The following is a 14,312-nucleotide window of genomic DNA, read 5'->3' as shown; positions in this document are numbered from 1 at the left end:
ATTTTCACATTAATCGATGTAAGGTCCATGATGTGGAAAGTTTAATCATTGCCCTCGGAGGCTACTTCGTCCTCATCGCTCTCGTCAGACTGAAGAAGTGTGCGCACCGCTGTCATATAGAGCGGGCATAGTGTGGCGTCTTCATCCGCGTCGTCAGGGTCTTCGACTCGGAGCACTTCAAGAGGGCTGAAGCAAGCGTTGTGCGTGTAAATCCATACAGCACTGAGTGCCAATGTAGCATCCAGAGAGAGTGTCCTGACATTCGCTCTGGACAAATTCACGAGCATGAGACGACAATATAGGAAATGAGTCACGAGTACCAAACGAATGGCAGCGAGACCACAGTATACCAAATACCTGGGAAGACATAGTGGCTGAGGGACAGAACAAGATGTCATGAAAATGCGTTCTTACCACCACAGTATGCTGTCGATTGCAATGACGGAGAGCTGGACGAGGTCCTCTAGGATAGTAGGCAGCCAGTTCAAGGTCTTGTTCAGCGGTGCCCGAATCTCAGCAAGCTGCTCCAAAACACGCCAAGCGATGTCGACGGTGTCGAATGCGAGGGAGCCGGTGGATGTTCTAGCATGGGTCAAGGCGATATTATAAGAGGTCGGCCATCTATATCTTGTTTCAGGTAAATACTGTATCATCGTATGACGAAGGCAGCGGTCGTATATAAGCGCCAAGTCCTCTTGAGACAATCCGACCCGAGACGGGTCTTCGGACGCTGCGGTGTATAATCTGGGGGAAAAAATCCTGACGACGTGCCGCTGTTCCACTTTCCCTAAAGGGACGTTGGGAATTTCGTGCATGGGGACTTGGATCTCGTCACCCTGGTTCAATATGGTCAGGATCCATAATTACCAGTCACTTAATCGAACGTGTCTTACCTCAGGGTCGTATGCGCGACTCTTGAGATGGTTATCCTTAATCAAAGTCTCCTTGAAAGGAGGGACGGGCCAGACCGACAGTGCCGTTGTGTAAGGCAACGAACGTGATAATCCGATGACAAAGTCAATGTCGCGAGTGATGGTGGTTTCACGTCGAGGAGGAAGACGGGGAATGCCTTGCTGGGCATTCAGGGTGATGTGGCACCGGTCGACTTCCTCGTCTGCCTCTGGCCCGATCCTACCTGCCAATACGAGACGAATGAAATCGATCTCTGACCGACGATCGTCTCTCACACGCGTGAACATGTCTTGAGAATCGTAAGGACGTGGGTTGTCCGGTGAACGGGCTCAAGAACGTGCAGCAGCTGGAGAAATTAAGAGAGAAGGAGTGGAAGGGGGGGGGGAGCGGTGGAGACGACTTCCATTCCGCCTCTGCACTTTAGATTTTAAGTCAGTCGCTGCACATCCGATGGTCCGATTCTGACGTACTTACTAGTAGTTTATCGCCTATGATGGCGTCCCGTCGTGTGCACGGATCTTAAACGCAAGATTTGGATAGGTTAATTGAGGGTTGTAAAAGGCCTGGTACATCGCCGTAGTGTTCTGAATGAATAGCTACTACTAGGTCCGGCGCCTAAGAGGCACTAAAACTAAGTCACAAGGCCGTTCGTCGCTCGGTTTAGTAAGCGAGCCGAACTTTACTGATTAGGCTAGTCTACATTGTCTTGTCGCAACTATGATACTCGCGTAGCACTTTAGCAGTTTACTCAGCTTAGCTTGAACTTAACGCTACGCGCTCGGCTGTCCGTATGTATACAAAACAAAGCTCCAGCCCGATCTGAGAGTTTCAACTGACTCCAATGAGCCAGCAATTTGAACAGTCATAAGTTGAGTTCAACGTGCAACCATTGTCTATCGATGTCCATCATTCAACTGGTTTATGGATCAGCTATTTACACATAGTATCGCAGGCGGGCTGCCGGTACGGCCACCGCGATCGATGTCGTGTACAGATATTTTTGAAGTCAGACGCGTACGGCTCCATAGGTGTGGACTTCTCAGACGGCTGGCGGCTGCGAGGTTAGTTGTATTACATAAATTATGTAAGTTTCTTGCTTCGTCGAGAATGCCAAAGCGGCAAAAATCGGTTCGTCAAACCCTCTGCACGTGCTGTCATTCACGTCAACATTAATGCGACCCTTGAAACATTCAACTCGCTTCTCAGCCGCTGAATATTGTCCTGCTTTTTTTTTCGTTTCCCGGTCCGGGCACGTAACTCTAGCACTATGTGCCATCCGCAATCGCATCAAGAACAACACCGAACACCGATGTTAATATAGATAAACGAACATGTAAACATGATTTACATAATATAACCTCCCACGCAATGCAGGTTAGTTGTAAACGACATCGAGAGGAAGGCGCTTGAAAGGATGCGCCCAATGCTGTGCTTTCTAGAAGGTGACCTGAAAGTGTGACAGGGACTGAACAGATTTGTCCAATAAACCTTGGACGGGAGGCTCATGCCACCAAAGGTCAGAACATCGGCCCAAAAAAGGTCGGATCCATTGTATGGAAAGAGGCTCTTTCCTATCTGAGAGGTCCACGTCATGCACCACACGAATGGACAGCGGAACACTGCTGGCTTTTTTTTAACCAGTGCTTGTACTCGTCACCACCAGTTGTGTCTACCCTAAGCAAGGATATCCTTAAGGACGCCCATAATCGAGGAGTGCACAGGGCAACTACTCGCCAGTGACGGCAGACCCCCTTGTCAAGACCGTTGGGCATTCATCCGATGAAGGTGCAACGTAATTTGTCTGGGGAAGAACTCTCTCTCCAAGTGGCTCTGATGGTAGCGAACAGCATGCTGGAGATGCCAGGGTTTCGTGGAATTCCAGCGACTCTTGCACGATGGCCCGTTTCTCCTTCAATCTAGCTTGGATACCTTGTAATTTTTTCAATGCACGGTTAAGAAGGTCGATGTGGTCGTCGAGAGCTGCAGGTTGTAACTTTCGCTGCGTTACAACAGCGTGAATAGTTGGGACCTCGTCGGACGGAACATAACTGGTGGGACGATAAGAGAACGATGTCGGCATCAACTCAGATAACTAAACCAAAATATCAACTTTAAGTCTTAAAGGAGTGTGGCCCATCACGATGAGCAATGATCGCGCCATTGCAACTGAAAAGCATCAAACTCACATCTAACAAATCATTCAATAAATCAGGACTGATCGTTTAAAGATGTGAACGTTGCACGGCGGTATACAAGGGTACTGATCGCTCACCTCAAGCTGAAAAAAATGTGCGCACCACCGTCATATAGAGCGGGTATAGTGGGGCGTTTTCATCCGCGTCGTCGGGATCTTCGACTCGGAGCAGGTGAAGTGAGGCCTTCACAGTCGTCAGGACCTCACGCACAAGGAGGTACACCCATAATATAACCTTCCACGCAATGCAGGTTAGTTGTGAACGACATCGAGAAGAAGGCGCTTGACAGGATGCGCCCGATGCTGCGAAAAGGGTGACCAACGTGTCTGCTATGAAATCGGCGGATTTTCCGAGTCGTTGCGAGCTCGCTCCAGCCCGGAACGAACGACTGATTGTAAGCGTCAAACTCGCGATGTCGATGACGTAGTAAGAGACGCTTCCTGCAGCCTGCAGGGAAACAAGGAGGCCCAGCGATCGTAATGAATCCACTGTTGCGGAAGAAACTAGTCACCCTGCGCGCATTTCCTCATCGCTCTCAGAGCGATGAGAACGAAGCAGGCTCCGAGGAGGATGATTGAACTTTCCATCATGGACGTTACAATGATTAATGCGAGCGTTCGTTACATACTCACACTTTGTAAGTTAGTACCGACCTTTAGTGCATATCCTTGGCCTACTAGTACATCGGCCCGTGCTCCCGAATAAGCAAACCTGACATAATTAAGAGCGTGGAAACGATTCTTTACTAACCGGGAAGTTACTAGGTGGCGCAGTGGCAGCCTTTACAACTAACTACCTATAGCCTTACTGACATTGATATCGGGGAAGCAAGGTATGCTCACTAAGTTACGATGCACCTTTTGACGCTCTGACTGTGGTATTGTAGGCGACTTCAATGTCTCAACAACAGATGACGCTGCTCGAACGTGGTATTGGCATCTGGCCAACACAGCTACCCCGGTATGTCGAAGTAGTATTAATGCTGTGAGTTACAGTATACTACATTTGTAAAATGCTTAGTCCAAATAATTCATATTTTTTAGTGAAGATGAAATTGAAGATAATATAGTTCAACAGAAGCAAATTGATGACCCTAGGTCGGTCGCCTTTATCTCTGTAGGTATCGGTCTAACGACCGTCAGCAGGCCCCCGATGTTTGGCGATTGGCAGGAGTTGATACATCCCTTGGGAGGTACGTATTACTATAACCACACAAAGGTGAGCAGCTCTTGTGTCGACTTTACGATGTACTCACCGACTGGACGTTCAGAAAACATATACGTCCATGAACCTGAGGACTTATCAGGATCTACAGATGCTCAACAATTTCATTGATGCATCACGCGCTGCGGCCCAAGAAGACGGTTGGCTACTCGTTGTTCACCCGACGATGTTTATGGGAGAAAAGCGATTCCAATACTACTACGTTGTCCCCGATCAGCGCATCATTGCCTGGTTAGAGGAACTAAATGGATACATTCTTTTCCGAGAGGGTGTCAATCCTAGCAAATGGCCTCACAAGAGTGCGTACGCTTTACCGTTTTCAATTAGTTTTTTTTTTATGAGTTTGAAGCAGGACTCGAACTTGAGGCACAATATTGGTGAGTGATCTCGAAGGTCGTCTCCTAATGGAAACGATCTGACCCGAACATTTCTTGCTACTTGTCAGGAGACACTTTGAATTCTTTCCTCACAGTTGTCGAATAGAAACGTCAGTAGTGAGACGCTTACGGAGAGAAATCGGCTGTTATCTTGGAGGTAAGCTTATAGCACCGCGACGACTACCAAAATCACTGAGCAAGGAACAGAAGCAATAACCTTAAGTCAATCGACAGCTGCCTCAATGTTCTGGACACTCGACCAAATGAATCAAATTGTCGCACAGCTGGCCAATATCGGTATGTACCCATACATTGACAACAAAGTACCTTGATGAGCAAGATGCAGAAGGGCTTGTGGAAAATGGCCTCTTAGAGGAAACTAGCATCGTATTCTGCTGTGCGTGAGGCTCGAGAAAACGATCGACTCGTATACTGATTTCTTAACTATCAGGCAGGATATTATACATACTACGTACGTACGACGTCGATTTGTCCGCCATCGCTATTAAGCACGACGTAGGCCATCATCAATACCTGAACCGCCACAACCAACCTGAAGCTCGCCTCATCCGATCCCATGCGGTGAGAGAGAAGCGCAAAAATAATAAAATTCTTTCTGCTGTGGGCAGCGCTGCAGTTACGATTTTATGTATGCCGATCACAATCGAACGTATCAGAAACACTTCAGTTGATGGTATTGTAAATGGCATAGAAGTCCGACGGTTTGTCGACGACTTTAGCAGTCAAGCTAGAAACCAGATCACCCTGGTAAGTCTATCCCAGCGTCGCAAACAAGACCACCCCCCCATTCCGTCTGCTCAGGCAGGTGCCTCGATGGCCATGGACATTGCGATTTTTACCATTCCAGGTTTGGGCGCATCGACGACTGCACAGACATTGTGCTCGTGCTCTCTACTTGTAGGCGTCGGCTGCATTTTTGCGGGCACGATGGTGCAACGCTTTGGCGAGAGGATGGGCTCTCTTGAATTCGCGGTTCGGTTCACCTCATTTTCTGTAAGATTAGCTCAATATCGCCAAATGAACAGGGTTATTACCTGCGAAAGAGGAGGATGATGCTGGTCGTAATTACAAGCATACCCACCTTTTTCTGTGTACTGAGGTAAGTAAAATTTTGACGATCACTCGTCACTCATCAACCTGCTCTCAGTGTAATAGGTGCCATGCTTGGATTTCTCGCAGGCATCTTTGCCAACTTCAAACCCTCCACATTCTTAGTAGTTTCGAACTTTGTTATGCTCAGCGTCGTGGTGTGTCTCTTACTTGTACTGGCAATTGCCAGTTATGGTCCAGGCCTGGCTCGGATGCGGCCACAATGATATACGTAGTAGATTCGTCACGGCCCTCCGGGCATCACAGGACCCGTTATTTCTTTACTTTCTTCCCTTTTTCTTCGTCCATCTCGGTGTAAAATCGCTCGCACTGGCCAAATTATATCTCGTTGCGCTGCATCATAGCTTTGTTGTCGACTTTACAACCCTATTACATCATATACAGGCTGCAGCTGGCCACTGGCCTCGTGTTTAAACCCTTGTCAACTTGCAATGTCCTTCAAAGGTTTCAAGTATGGAACAAACTTGAATCGTTCCAGTATTCGTGGTTTTATCGCAGCGATTTTCCGTCCTCTCATGAATTCTCCTTCTGATGCCCCTGGTGTGTTTACCTCAGGCGATAGTAAAAACGATGTAGGAGAATGGCAGATGCTCCTCTTGGGCAACGAGCTTTCTTCCCAGTGCCAGCTTGAACGCCTTGTGTACTGCAAATGCACCAACGGCAAAGAACATGAATTTTTACTCCTCCACTTCCGTCACCCTACACAACGGGACGCTGTCGCAATATTAGTTCTAGACCGAACACCACGTACAGATTCTACGGAGAACAATAGTGGCTCGTCAAGACGTATGCAGTCGTCATATATAGTCTCTCCATCAGTTTCTTCAACACCCGCTCGCGATTCCATCTTCACTACCCCAAACAACGGTTCTGCTATTGAATCCTATCTATCCAGAACGTATAACGAGTTCAAGCGTCTTTGTTACCTCGACTTCCCCGCCTCTGCTCGCCCTTCAGCACTTCAAGTATCCGTGCTCTTGTCCGCTCTCAGCAAGCATTCTTCAACATATAATCTGTACCTGTATCAATGCTATTGGTACGCACACACTGTCTGGGAGGCCCTTAAAAGGATTTTCCCTGATTGTAATGAGATAATGCTGAGCAAGGGGCGCTCTCGTTATCTTGGGCTCAAGATAGAGAAGGCAGACAGTGTGGAGGTAATATGTGAGCAGTATTACATCCAGTGGGCATACATCGAGAATGCGGCACAGGAGAGGAGGAGAGCGGAGGAAGATAGAGTATGGCAGGTAAGGTTCATCGTAGAATCAGTTGTACCATTCACTAATTTATTCCTACACAGTTGCAGATGAAAGAAGCTCGATATCAAACAGAGATTGAGCAAGCAATGAGGAGAGCAGAGATGGCGGAACGGAAAGCAGAGGAGGCAGAACGAAAGGCAGAACGGAAAGCAGAGGAGGCAGAACGAAAGGCAGAACGGAAGGCAGAGGAGGCGGAACGAAAGGCAGAGGAGGCGGAACGAAAGGCAGAGGAGGCGGGACGAAAGGCAGAGGAGGCACGAAAGGCAGAGGAGCGGGTGAGGTTCTTTCCAGAATTCGTTATGCTATGCTATGCTATTTACTCACCGATTTGTAGGTTAGGGCTGAATGCCAAGCAGAAATGGACCGAATGCGAGTCCAGCTCGAGCGCCAGGCGGTGTGATACTGGTGTACCTATTGCTCTCATTTCCTTATTATCAACATCCTCATCATGATCAGATGCAGCTGCAATATACATTAGAGCACATTAGAATTGACATAATGTATTCGTACGAGGCCTGTCAATCGTATTGACCAATGACATGACATGACAGCAGTAAACAAAATGACAGTTTTGGCATTCCGCCATCTCTTGGATAGTGAAACTGTGTATCGCAGACACGTCTCCTGGATTTGAAGAGGACCTATATTCAATCTTATGATCGTTCATCATACTAGCAGATCCTCAGGCGCCCTCTGAAGAGATCCTGGACGAAGGCGGGAACGTAATACCAGTACAGCTTCAAGCTTCAACATTAACATCAACAATCTCCGCAACCACTGGCTCGGGCCACATCGACGAGGGCGGGAGTGCTCAGGAAGATGAGCTCGCCAGCGATGATGAGCAGGAGGCGCGTTCATGACCTTGCCTCCTCATGTTCAGCCTCGGTTCTAACCTATCATGTGTTCGATTAGGGACCCGTCGCTGGTAGTTCATCTCCATCAAAATCGGCACTTATCTCGCTTTAGATTACCGATGCTATTAAACGATACTCGTACCTTCTCGGTCAGACGGATCTTTTCACGCACTTTATCGATATCAAGGCGCGTTATATTACGTCAGTCCCATCATATTCTGCTCAGAGTCTTGTAGAAAACTCGTGATCCGCAATATGCTGCTTTATTGGACTCGCAGCCGAAGCCATTGAAGGGTAGAGGTTGAAAGAAGGGAGCGTGCGTCATTCGTGTTTTTTTTCTGTATAACTACCGACTAATTCTTTGAGAAGCGACGAGAATGCAGGTCATCGCAAGTCTGAGAAGGAAGATGATGATGAATTGTTGAATGATGGGGGATTCGCTGCGGATGGAGACGACCAACCCTATGTCTTTGAGGAGTCACCGAGCTGTACGTGTCGTCCAGTCCCATGACTAGCCACGCTAAACCACACTTTTAGACGTTAACGGTACGATGAAGACATCAACTTTAAGGACTGAATTGGATGGTCTCGTTGCACCACAACGGGTTGAACGGTATCCTAACTTTTGATGTTTCACTTTGATAACTCACTAAATTATACAGGGTCTCGGTAAAACATCGCAGACCATCTCTTTGCTTCCCTACTTGGAACATTATCGCGATACTCTTGGTCCCCCATCTGATTGCTTGCACGATACTCATTCACTGATTTTTTTTTTGCTTAGTGCTCGTTTGTCTCGTGCTGTATAGTGCCTTTTTTCTTGGCATGAGTGTGCTCTAGTGCGTATCTTTTGGATGGTGCCAAGCGCGTGCTTTTTGTTCTTTGTTGTGTGCAGTTTTCTAGCTGTTTGTTGGCGCCTTTGTTTTTCTTGGCATGAGCTTCTGCGCGCAGGTGCTTATCTGTTGCCATGGCACCATTGGCTTGCTGGCTTTATGTTGTTCAGCGCTCATTGTGATGATTGTTCTCTTCCTTTTCATAGTTGAGCCCATTGATCATATTTCCCGCCTCCCTTTTTGCGCCCATTATTCTGTTTGTTTTTGTGCCGCTTGTTGCTCAGCCCTCAATTTCTGATCAACAACTCTCCTACGCCTCAAATGGCGCACGCGAACTCCAACTGGTCCTCAAGCACCCCAGGTGGCTCACGTGCGCCTCAAATAGATCCCCAAGACCTCAAACGATTCTCCCGGGCCTCAACGAATCACTCGCGTCAAGTGGCCCGCCCGCACCTTAAACCAACTACCTACGCCTCGAATGCAGGTCAAGCGCAGGCCCATCCATGCCTCAAACGACTCACCCGCGCTTCAAACCAACTACCGACACCTCAAATGGCTCACGCGCATGTTAAGTGGCCTCAACTTACTTACCAACATCCCGAACGACTCCCTCACGTTTAAAATAGCTTACTTGCAGTTCAAATGACTCACCAAGGACCTGACGCCCAGAACGGCTCACTCCCGGACCAAACGAGTCACTCACGGTTCAAACAAACCAATGACTCAAACGGCTTCCCCGGGCCCTGAAGCATCTCAAAGACTCCCGCGCATTCATTGGCTCTCGCGGACCGAATGAATTCCTTGTGCATTAATCCGGTGAGCTCGCTCATGTCTCAGAAATCTCCCTCACACGGCAAATGGCCTGCTCATACTCCCTGTAGCATTCTCCAAGGTGCGGAATACGATCCCATCGTTCGTTTGTAACTGACCGGGAATAGCACGCCAATCTTCTTCATTCACCCTATCGATCCTTTGTCGTGCTGATTTGATAACGCTAAATATCACTTAGTTTAGCTGGACCTCTATCACTTGGGTCGTCAGCATTGGATCATCCCTTGTCACGGTCCTTTGGATCGTGGTCTACTCGTTCCTTCCAGTCAACACCTTCTCTAACACAGATGCATTTATAGACGAGGTGGACATTCTTTTCCCCAATGTCATTTTTTGAACGACAATTGTTTTCTCCGTTTTAGTAGCACAAGGTGAGTCGAAATGGTGCTCCTATAAACTCATTCTAACTAGCGATCGATTAGCGCCTCGGTTCCTCATCAAATTCTTTAACTTGGTGTATATGCCCTTGGATCAAGATATTGTTCGCGAGATGTGGGTCGGAAATCTCAAAGCATCTGCCACCGCAAGGAATCGCCAATCAAACATTGACGCTGCGCCCACGTTCTGCGAGCCTCACGCTCGTTCAGCATCGGAATTAGTCCTTGAACTGACGGTTCCAGGATCACCCGCAGGTTCTGATAGGAATGATCCTGGAGATAATGGCGCAAATGTTATTGAGCTGGTCCCACAGGCCCTGTTACCAATTCCTCACTACGTGGAGAATACTGTCTCACCCAATACCTATTACTTTTCGGCATCCGATCTCCCCCTGCCCTTACTCATACCACCCTCGCTATATCAGTACTATCCATCGGGAGAAACAAGCAGCTAGACACTATTTGTCGCGCCGTCGAGCTCACGCATCCTAAGCCCTGAGCCTCCTGTTCCTAAATTAGCTTACTCACGCCCCTCGCGTGATTGGCCCCGATCCCCTTTGCGTCTGCAGACTCCTCCACACTCTCATTCCTTGGAAACTGATGAACACCCCTTGTTCAGCTTCAACAAGAGGGACACGATGCTGGCGAAGGTCGGTATCGACCAGAAGAATCTTATCAAGGAGATCAGGCACATAGCTCACTGGTGTGGGACGGGCCGCGGGGTTTTCGAGATCTTTTTGGCTTCTGCCGGATGTCGACGTATCATAGGAGAGATGTCGTGAAACTTTTGTGCCCACCCTTGCTTTCATTCTGACCTGTCTACATCTTATTGCAACGCTCTTGTGCATTTTGCACTTACACGGACTCGTAGTAGTCAGTGATGAGATGGCTATCCCTATCTATTGTCTTACACTTTTTCGATGTCGACTTAAAGACCAGAGGGCAAAGCCCATGGAGATGAGGGCTCGATGCTGATCAACTATGTCACCATCCAGGTCAGCCTGTATTAATTGGGGCGTGATGGGTCAGCGTAAGTAGTGGAGTTGACAATGGCAGTGAAGTGGTCAGCAGCTTCATTGTAATGTGCACCATTGAAGGCTATGACCCCAAGCTGAACGTGCAGATATCTAATGTGCGAGTTGCAAAGATGAGCATCAAAGACCAAGCGTAGCCAAATGATACTTACTTCCATGACAGGATGCACGAGAATCAATAATATAGTCGGGATCCATAACTACCAGTCACTTAATCGAACGTGTCTTACCTCAGGGTCGTATGCGCGACTCTTGAGATGGTTGTCCTTTATCAAAGTCTCCTTGAAAGGAGGGACGGGCCAGACCGACAATGCCGTTGTGTAAGGCAACGAACGTGATAATCCGATGACAAAGTCAATGTCGCGAGTGATGGTGGTTTCAGGTCGAGGAGGAACATGGGGAATGTCTTGCTGGGCATTCAGGATGATGCGGCACTGGTCGACTTCCTCGTCTGCCTCTGGCCCGATCCTACCTGCCAATACGAAACGGATGAAATCGATCTCTGACCGACGATCGTCTCGCACGCGCGTGAAAATGTCTTGAGATTGGCCGAGGAATTGGTCCAGTCTGAATTGGACAAGGTCATCGACCTCGTCTGGGTACTCCATTCTGGGAGTTGTAAGGACGGTGGGCGTCCGGTGAACGGGCTCAAGAACGTGCAGCAGCTGCAGCTGCAGCTGGAGAAATTAAGAGAGAAGGAGTGGAAGGGGGGGGGGGGGAGCGGTGGAGACGACTTCCATTCCGCCTCTGCACTTTAGATTTTAAGTCAGTCGCTGCACATCCGATGGTCCGATTCTGACGTACTTACTAGTAGTTTATCGCCTATGATGGCGTCCCGTCGTGTGCACGGATCTTAAACGCAAGATTTGGATAGGTTAATTGAGGGTTGTAAAAGGCCTGGTACATCGCCGTAGTGTTCTGAATGAATAGCTACTACTAGGTCCGGCGCCTAAGAGGCACTAAAACTAAGTCACAAGGCCGTTCGTCGCTCGGTTTAGTAAGCGAGCCGAACTTTACTGATTAGGCTAGTCTACATTGTCTTGTCGCAACTATGATACTCGCGTAGCACTTTAGCAGTTTACTCAGCTTAGCTTGAACTTAACGCTACGCGCTCGGCTGTCCGTATGTATACAAAACAAAGCTCCAGCCCGATCTGAGAGTTTCAACTGACTCCAATGAGCCAGCAATTTGAACAGTCATAAGTTGAGTTCAACGTGCAACCATTGTCTATCGATGTCCATCATTCAACTGGTTTATGGATCAGCTATTTACACATAGTATCGCAGGCGGGCTGCCGGTACGGCCACCGCGATCGATGTCGTGTACAGATATTTTTGAAGTCAGACGCGTACGGCTCCATAGGTGTGGACTTCTCAGACGGCTGGCGGCTGCGAGGTTAGTTGTATTACATAAATTATGTAAGTTTCTTGCTTCGTCGAGAATGCCAAAGCGGCAAAAATCGGTTCGTCAAACCCTCTGCACGTGCTGTCATTCACGTCAACATTAATGCGACCCTTGAAACATTCAACTCGCTTCTCAGCCGCTGAATATTGTCCTGCTTTTTTTTTCGTTTCCCGGTCCGGGCACGTAACTCTAGCACTATGTGCCATCCGCAATCGCATCAAGAACAACACCGAACACCGATGTTAATATAGATAAACGAACATGTAAACATGATTTACATAATATAACCTCCCACGCAATGCAGGTTAGTTGTAAACGACATCGAGAGGAAGGCGCTTGAAAGGATGCGCCCAATGCTGTGCTTTCTAGAAGGTGACCTGAAAGTGTGACAGGGACTGAACAGATTTGTCCAATAAACCTTGGACGGGAGGCTCATGCCACCAAAGGTCCTAGGCTATCTCTGCCACAACTGGCCTGTCCAACAGCTCATCGCTCGTCACCCAGCCTTCATACAACAAGTTTGTCATGGTATTCCAGGTCTTCAATATCAACACATAACAAGCGCGTCGCCGTGAGTATGAGACGGATGTGTGGATCAGTGTATTCGACCTAACACTTCCACTTTCTCGCCTCATCAGATCATCGATTTCAACGTGCTAGAAGGATGGACCAGCTTCCATCCCTCCCTTCACTGGCTCCTTGCAGATCTGTTGAAGCAGATTGAGGTGTCTAGTGTCCGGTACTTGTTTTTGCGCCTCTTGAACTTCGATGAAGGTATTAATTGATTTCCCTTTGCCAGGTAAAATGAGCTCATCGATATTGCAGCTGGTCTAGTAGCCATGGCCTCGCGGTGCTCGTTATGATCGCCCAGATCAGGGCAGGATTATGGGTCCGCAACGGCTTCCCTATCCGTGGCTAATTTCTGCACTACCGCTATTTTGTGCTGTGTGGGCTCTGCTACGACCAAGACCTGCTCATCCTCCAGTCATCTCTCATCATCCTCGATCCCAATACCATCATTATCTCTATCCTCAACCGTTTCGGCCTCCTGTCATTTTTCTGCGGTGAAGTCGAGAACTGTCCTTATGAGGGCGTCCATCTTCTGAGCATGGTCGAGGAGCTTTTCTACGTCCTCATGACTATTCTTGGCGAGAGAGCCAGCGCCACCAAGCTTCCGTTCCAACGTGCCATCCGCCACCTCGAGTGAATCCTCAAGGATGTACTATCTCACTTCCACGCACCTGGGTCGACACTCACAACGGCATATTATCCTGCTAATAAATGGCATCCGCTCGCACATCATGAAGTGTGGGAGAGGCGCACTTTGCCCTCTCTAAATTGTCACCATAGAAATCCTCAAGCATCTACACAACTCTTGGTTCTCCAAGGTGAGGAAAACGATCCCATCATTCGTTTGTAGCTGACCGGGATTAGCACGCCAAATTTCTTCGTTCACCCTATCGATCAGGCCTTCACGCGGACTTCGGGACAACCGTTGCGGTTGCTGCTATCTTTGTAGCGAACCCATGTCGGGGTGAACACTCACTAATGAGTGCACTTTGTCGTGCTGATTTGATGACGCTAAATATTACTTAGTTTAGCTGGACCTCTATCGCTTGGGTCGTCAGCATTGGATCATCCCTTGTCACGGTCCTTTGGATCGTGGTCTACTCGTTCCTTTCAGTCAACACCTTCTCTAATATAGATGCATTTATAGACGAGGTAGACATTCTCTTCCCCAATGTCATTTTTTGAACGACAATTGTTTTCTCCGTTTTAGTAGCACAAGGTGAGTCGAAATGGTGCTCCTATAAACTCATTCTAACTAGCGATCGATTAGCGCCTCGGTTCCTCATCAAATTCTTTAACTTGGTGTATATG

At 48.3% G+C, this 14,312-nt stretch overlaps 7 protein-coding genes across 7 annotated transcripts; 4 read left to right on the top strand and 3 right to left on the bottom strand.

Moving 5' to 3' along the window:
- Positions 1-41: 41 nt before the first annotated feature.
- Positions 42-1,199, bottom strand: F5891DRAFT_985998 (uncharacterized protein; the record flags this gene model as incomplete). Its single annotated transcript, XM_041377682.1, has 3 exons — positions 42-357; positions 415-836; positions 894-1,199. 3 exons carry the CDS (start codon positions 1,197-1,199, stop codon positions 42-44), a joined length of 1,044 nt encoding a protein of 347 aa, XP_041218915.1.
- Positions 1,200-2,339: 1,140 nt separating this feature from the next.
- F5891DRAFT_1207713 (uncharacterized protein) lies at positions 2,340-3,073 on the bottom strand (the record flags this gene model as incomplete). Its single annotated transcript, XM_041369083.1, has 2 exons — positions 2,340-3,004; positions 3,053-3,073. 2 exons carry the CDS (start codon positions 3,071-3,073, stop codon positions 2,639-2,641), a joined length of 387 nt encoding a protein of 128 aa, XP_041218914.1. The 3' UTR covers positions 2,340-2,638.
- A 929-nt stretch (positions 3,074-4,002) lies between these two features.
- F5891DRAFT_1196569 (uncharacterized protein) lies at positions 4,003-6,045 on the top strand (the record flags this gene model as incomplete). Its single annotated transcript, XM_041368326.1, has 12 exons — positions 4,003-4,091; positions 4,151-4,204; positions 4,253-4,325; positions 4,378-4,630; positions 4,684-4,708; positions 4,777-4,865; positions 4,916-5,005; positions 5,055-5,105; positions 5,160-5,476; positions 5,531-5,701; positions 5,755-5,828; positions 5,877-6,045. 12 exons carry the CDS (start codon positions 4,003-4,005, stop codon positions 6,043-6,045), a joined length of 1,455 nt encoding a protein of 484 aa, XP_041218913.1.
- A 225-nt stretch (positions 6,046-6,270) lies between these two features.
- On the top strand, positions 6,271-7,550 carry F5891DRAFT_963167 (uncharacterized protein; the record flags this gene model as incomplete). The annotated part of the gene is made up of 2 exons (XM_041375972.1): positions 6,271-7,086; positions 7,173-7,550. 2 exons carry the CDS (start codon positions 6,271-6,273, stop codon positions 7,548-7,550), a joined length of 1,194 nt encoding a protein of 397 aa, XP_041218912.1.
- Positions 7,551-10,072: 2,522 nt separating this feature from the next.
- F5891DRAFT_1207705 (uncharacterized protein) lies at positions 10,073-10,775 on the top strand (the record flags this gene model as incomplete). Its single annotated transcript, XM_041369082.1, has 2 exons — positions 10,073-10,417; positions 10,487-10,775. Exons 1-2 carry the CDS (start codon positions 10,077-10,079, stop codon positions 10,773-10,775), a joined length of 630 nt encoding a protein of 209 aa, XP_041218911.1. The 5' UTR covers positions 10,073-10,076.
- A 146-nt stretch (positions 10,776-10,921) lies between these two features.
- Positions 10,922-11,635, bottom strand: F5891DRAFT_1196566 (uncharacterized protein; the record flags this gene model as incomplete). The annotated part of the gene is made up of 2 exons (XM_041368325.1): positions 10,922-10,972; positions 11,258-11,635. The coding sequence occupies 2 exons, from the start codon at positions 11,633-11,635 to the stop codon at positions 10,922-10,924; spliced, it is 429 nt and encodes a 142-aa protein (XP_041218910.1).
- A 1,094-nt stretch (positions 11,636-12,729) lies between these two features.
- Positions 12,730-13,638, top strand: F5891DRAFT_985993 (uncharacterized protein; the record flags this gene model as incomplete). Its single annotated transcript, XM_041377681.1, has 4 exons — positions 12,730-12,735; positions 13,070-13,170; positions 13,257-13,320; positions 13,417-13,638. The coding sequence occupies 4 exons, from the start codon at positions 12,730-12,732 to the stop codon at positions 13,636-13,638; spliced, it is 393 nt and encodes a 130-aa protein (XP_041218909.1).
- Between the last annotated feature and the right edge of the window lie 674 nt (positions 13,639-14,312).

The sequence above is a fragment of the Suillus fuscotomentosus genome, assembly GCF_016647785.1.
Source record: "Suillus fuscotomentosus strain FC203 chromosome Unknown F5891scaffold_102, whole genome shotgun sequence".
Classification (NCBI taxonomy): Eukaryota; Fungi; Basidiomycota; class Agaricomycetes; order Boletales; family Suillaceae; genus Suillus; species Suillus fuscotomentosus.
This window is presented reverse-complemented; position numbering and strand designations above follow the sequence as displayed.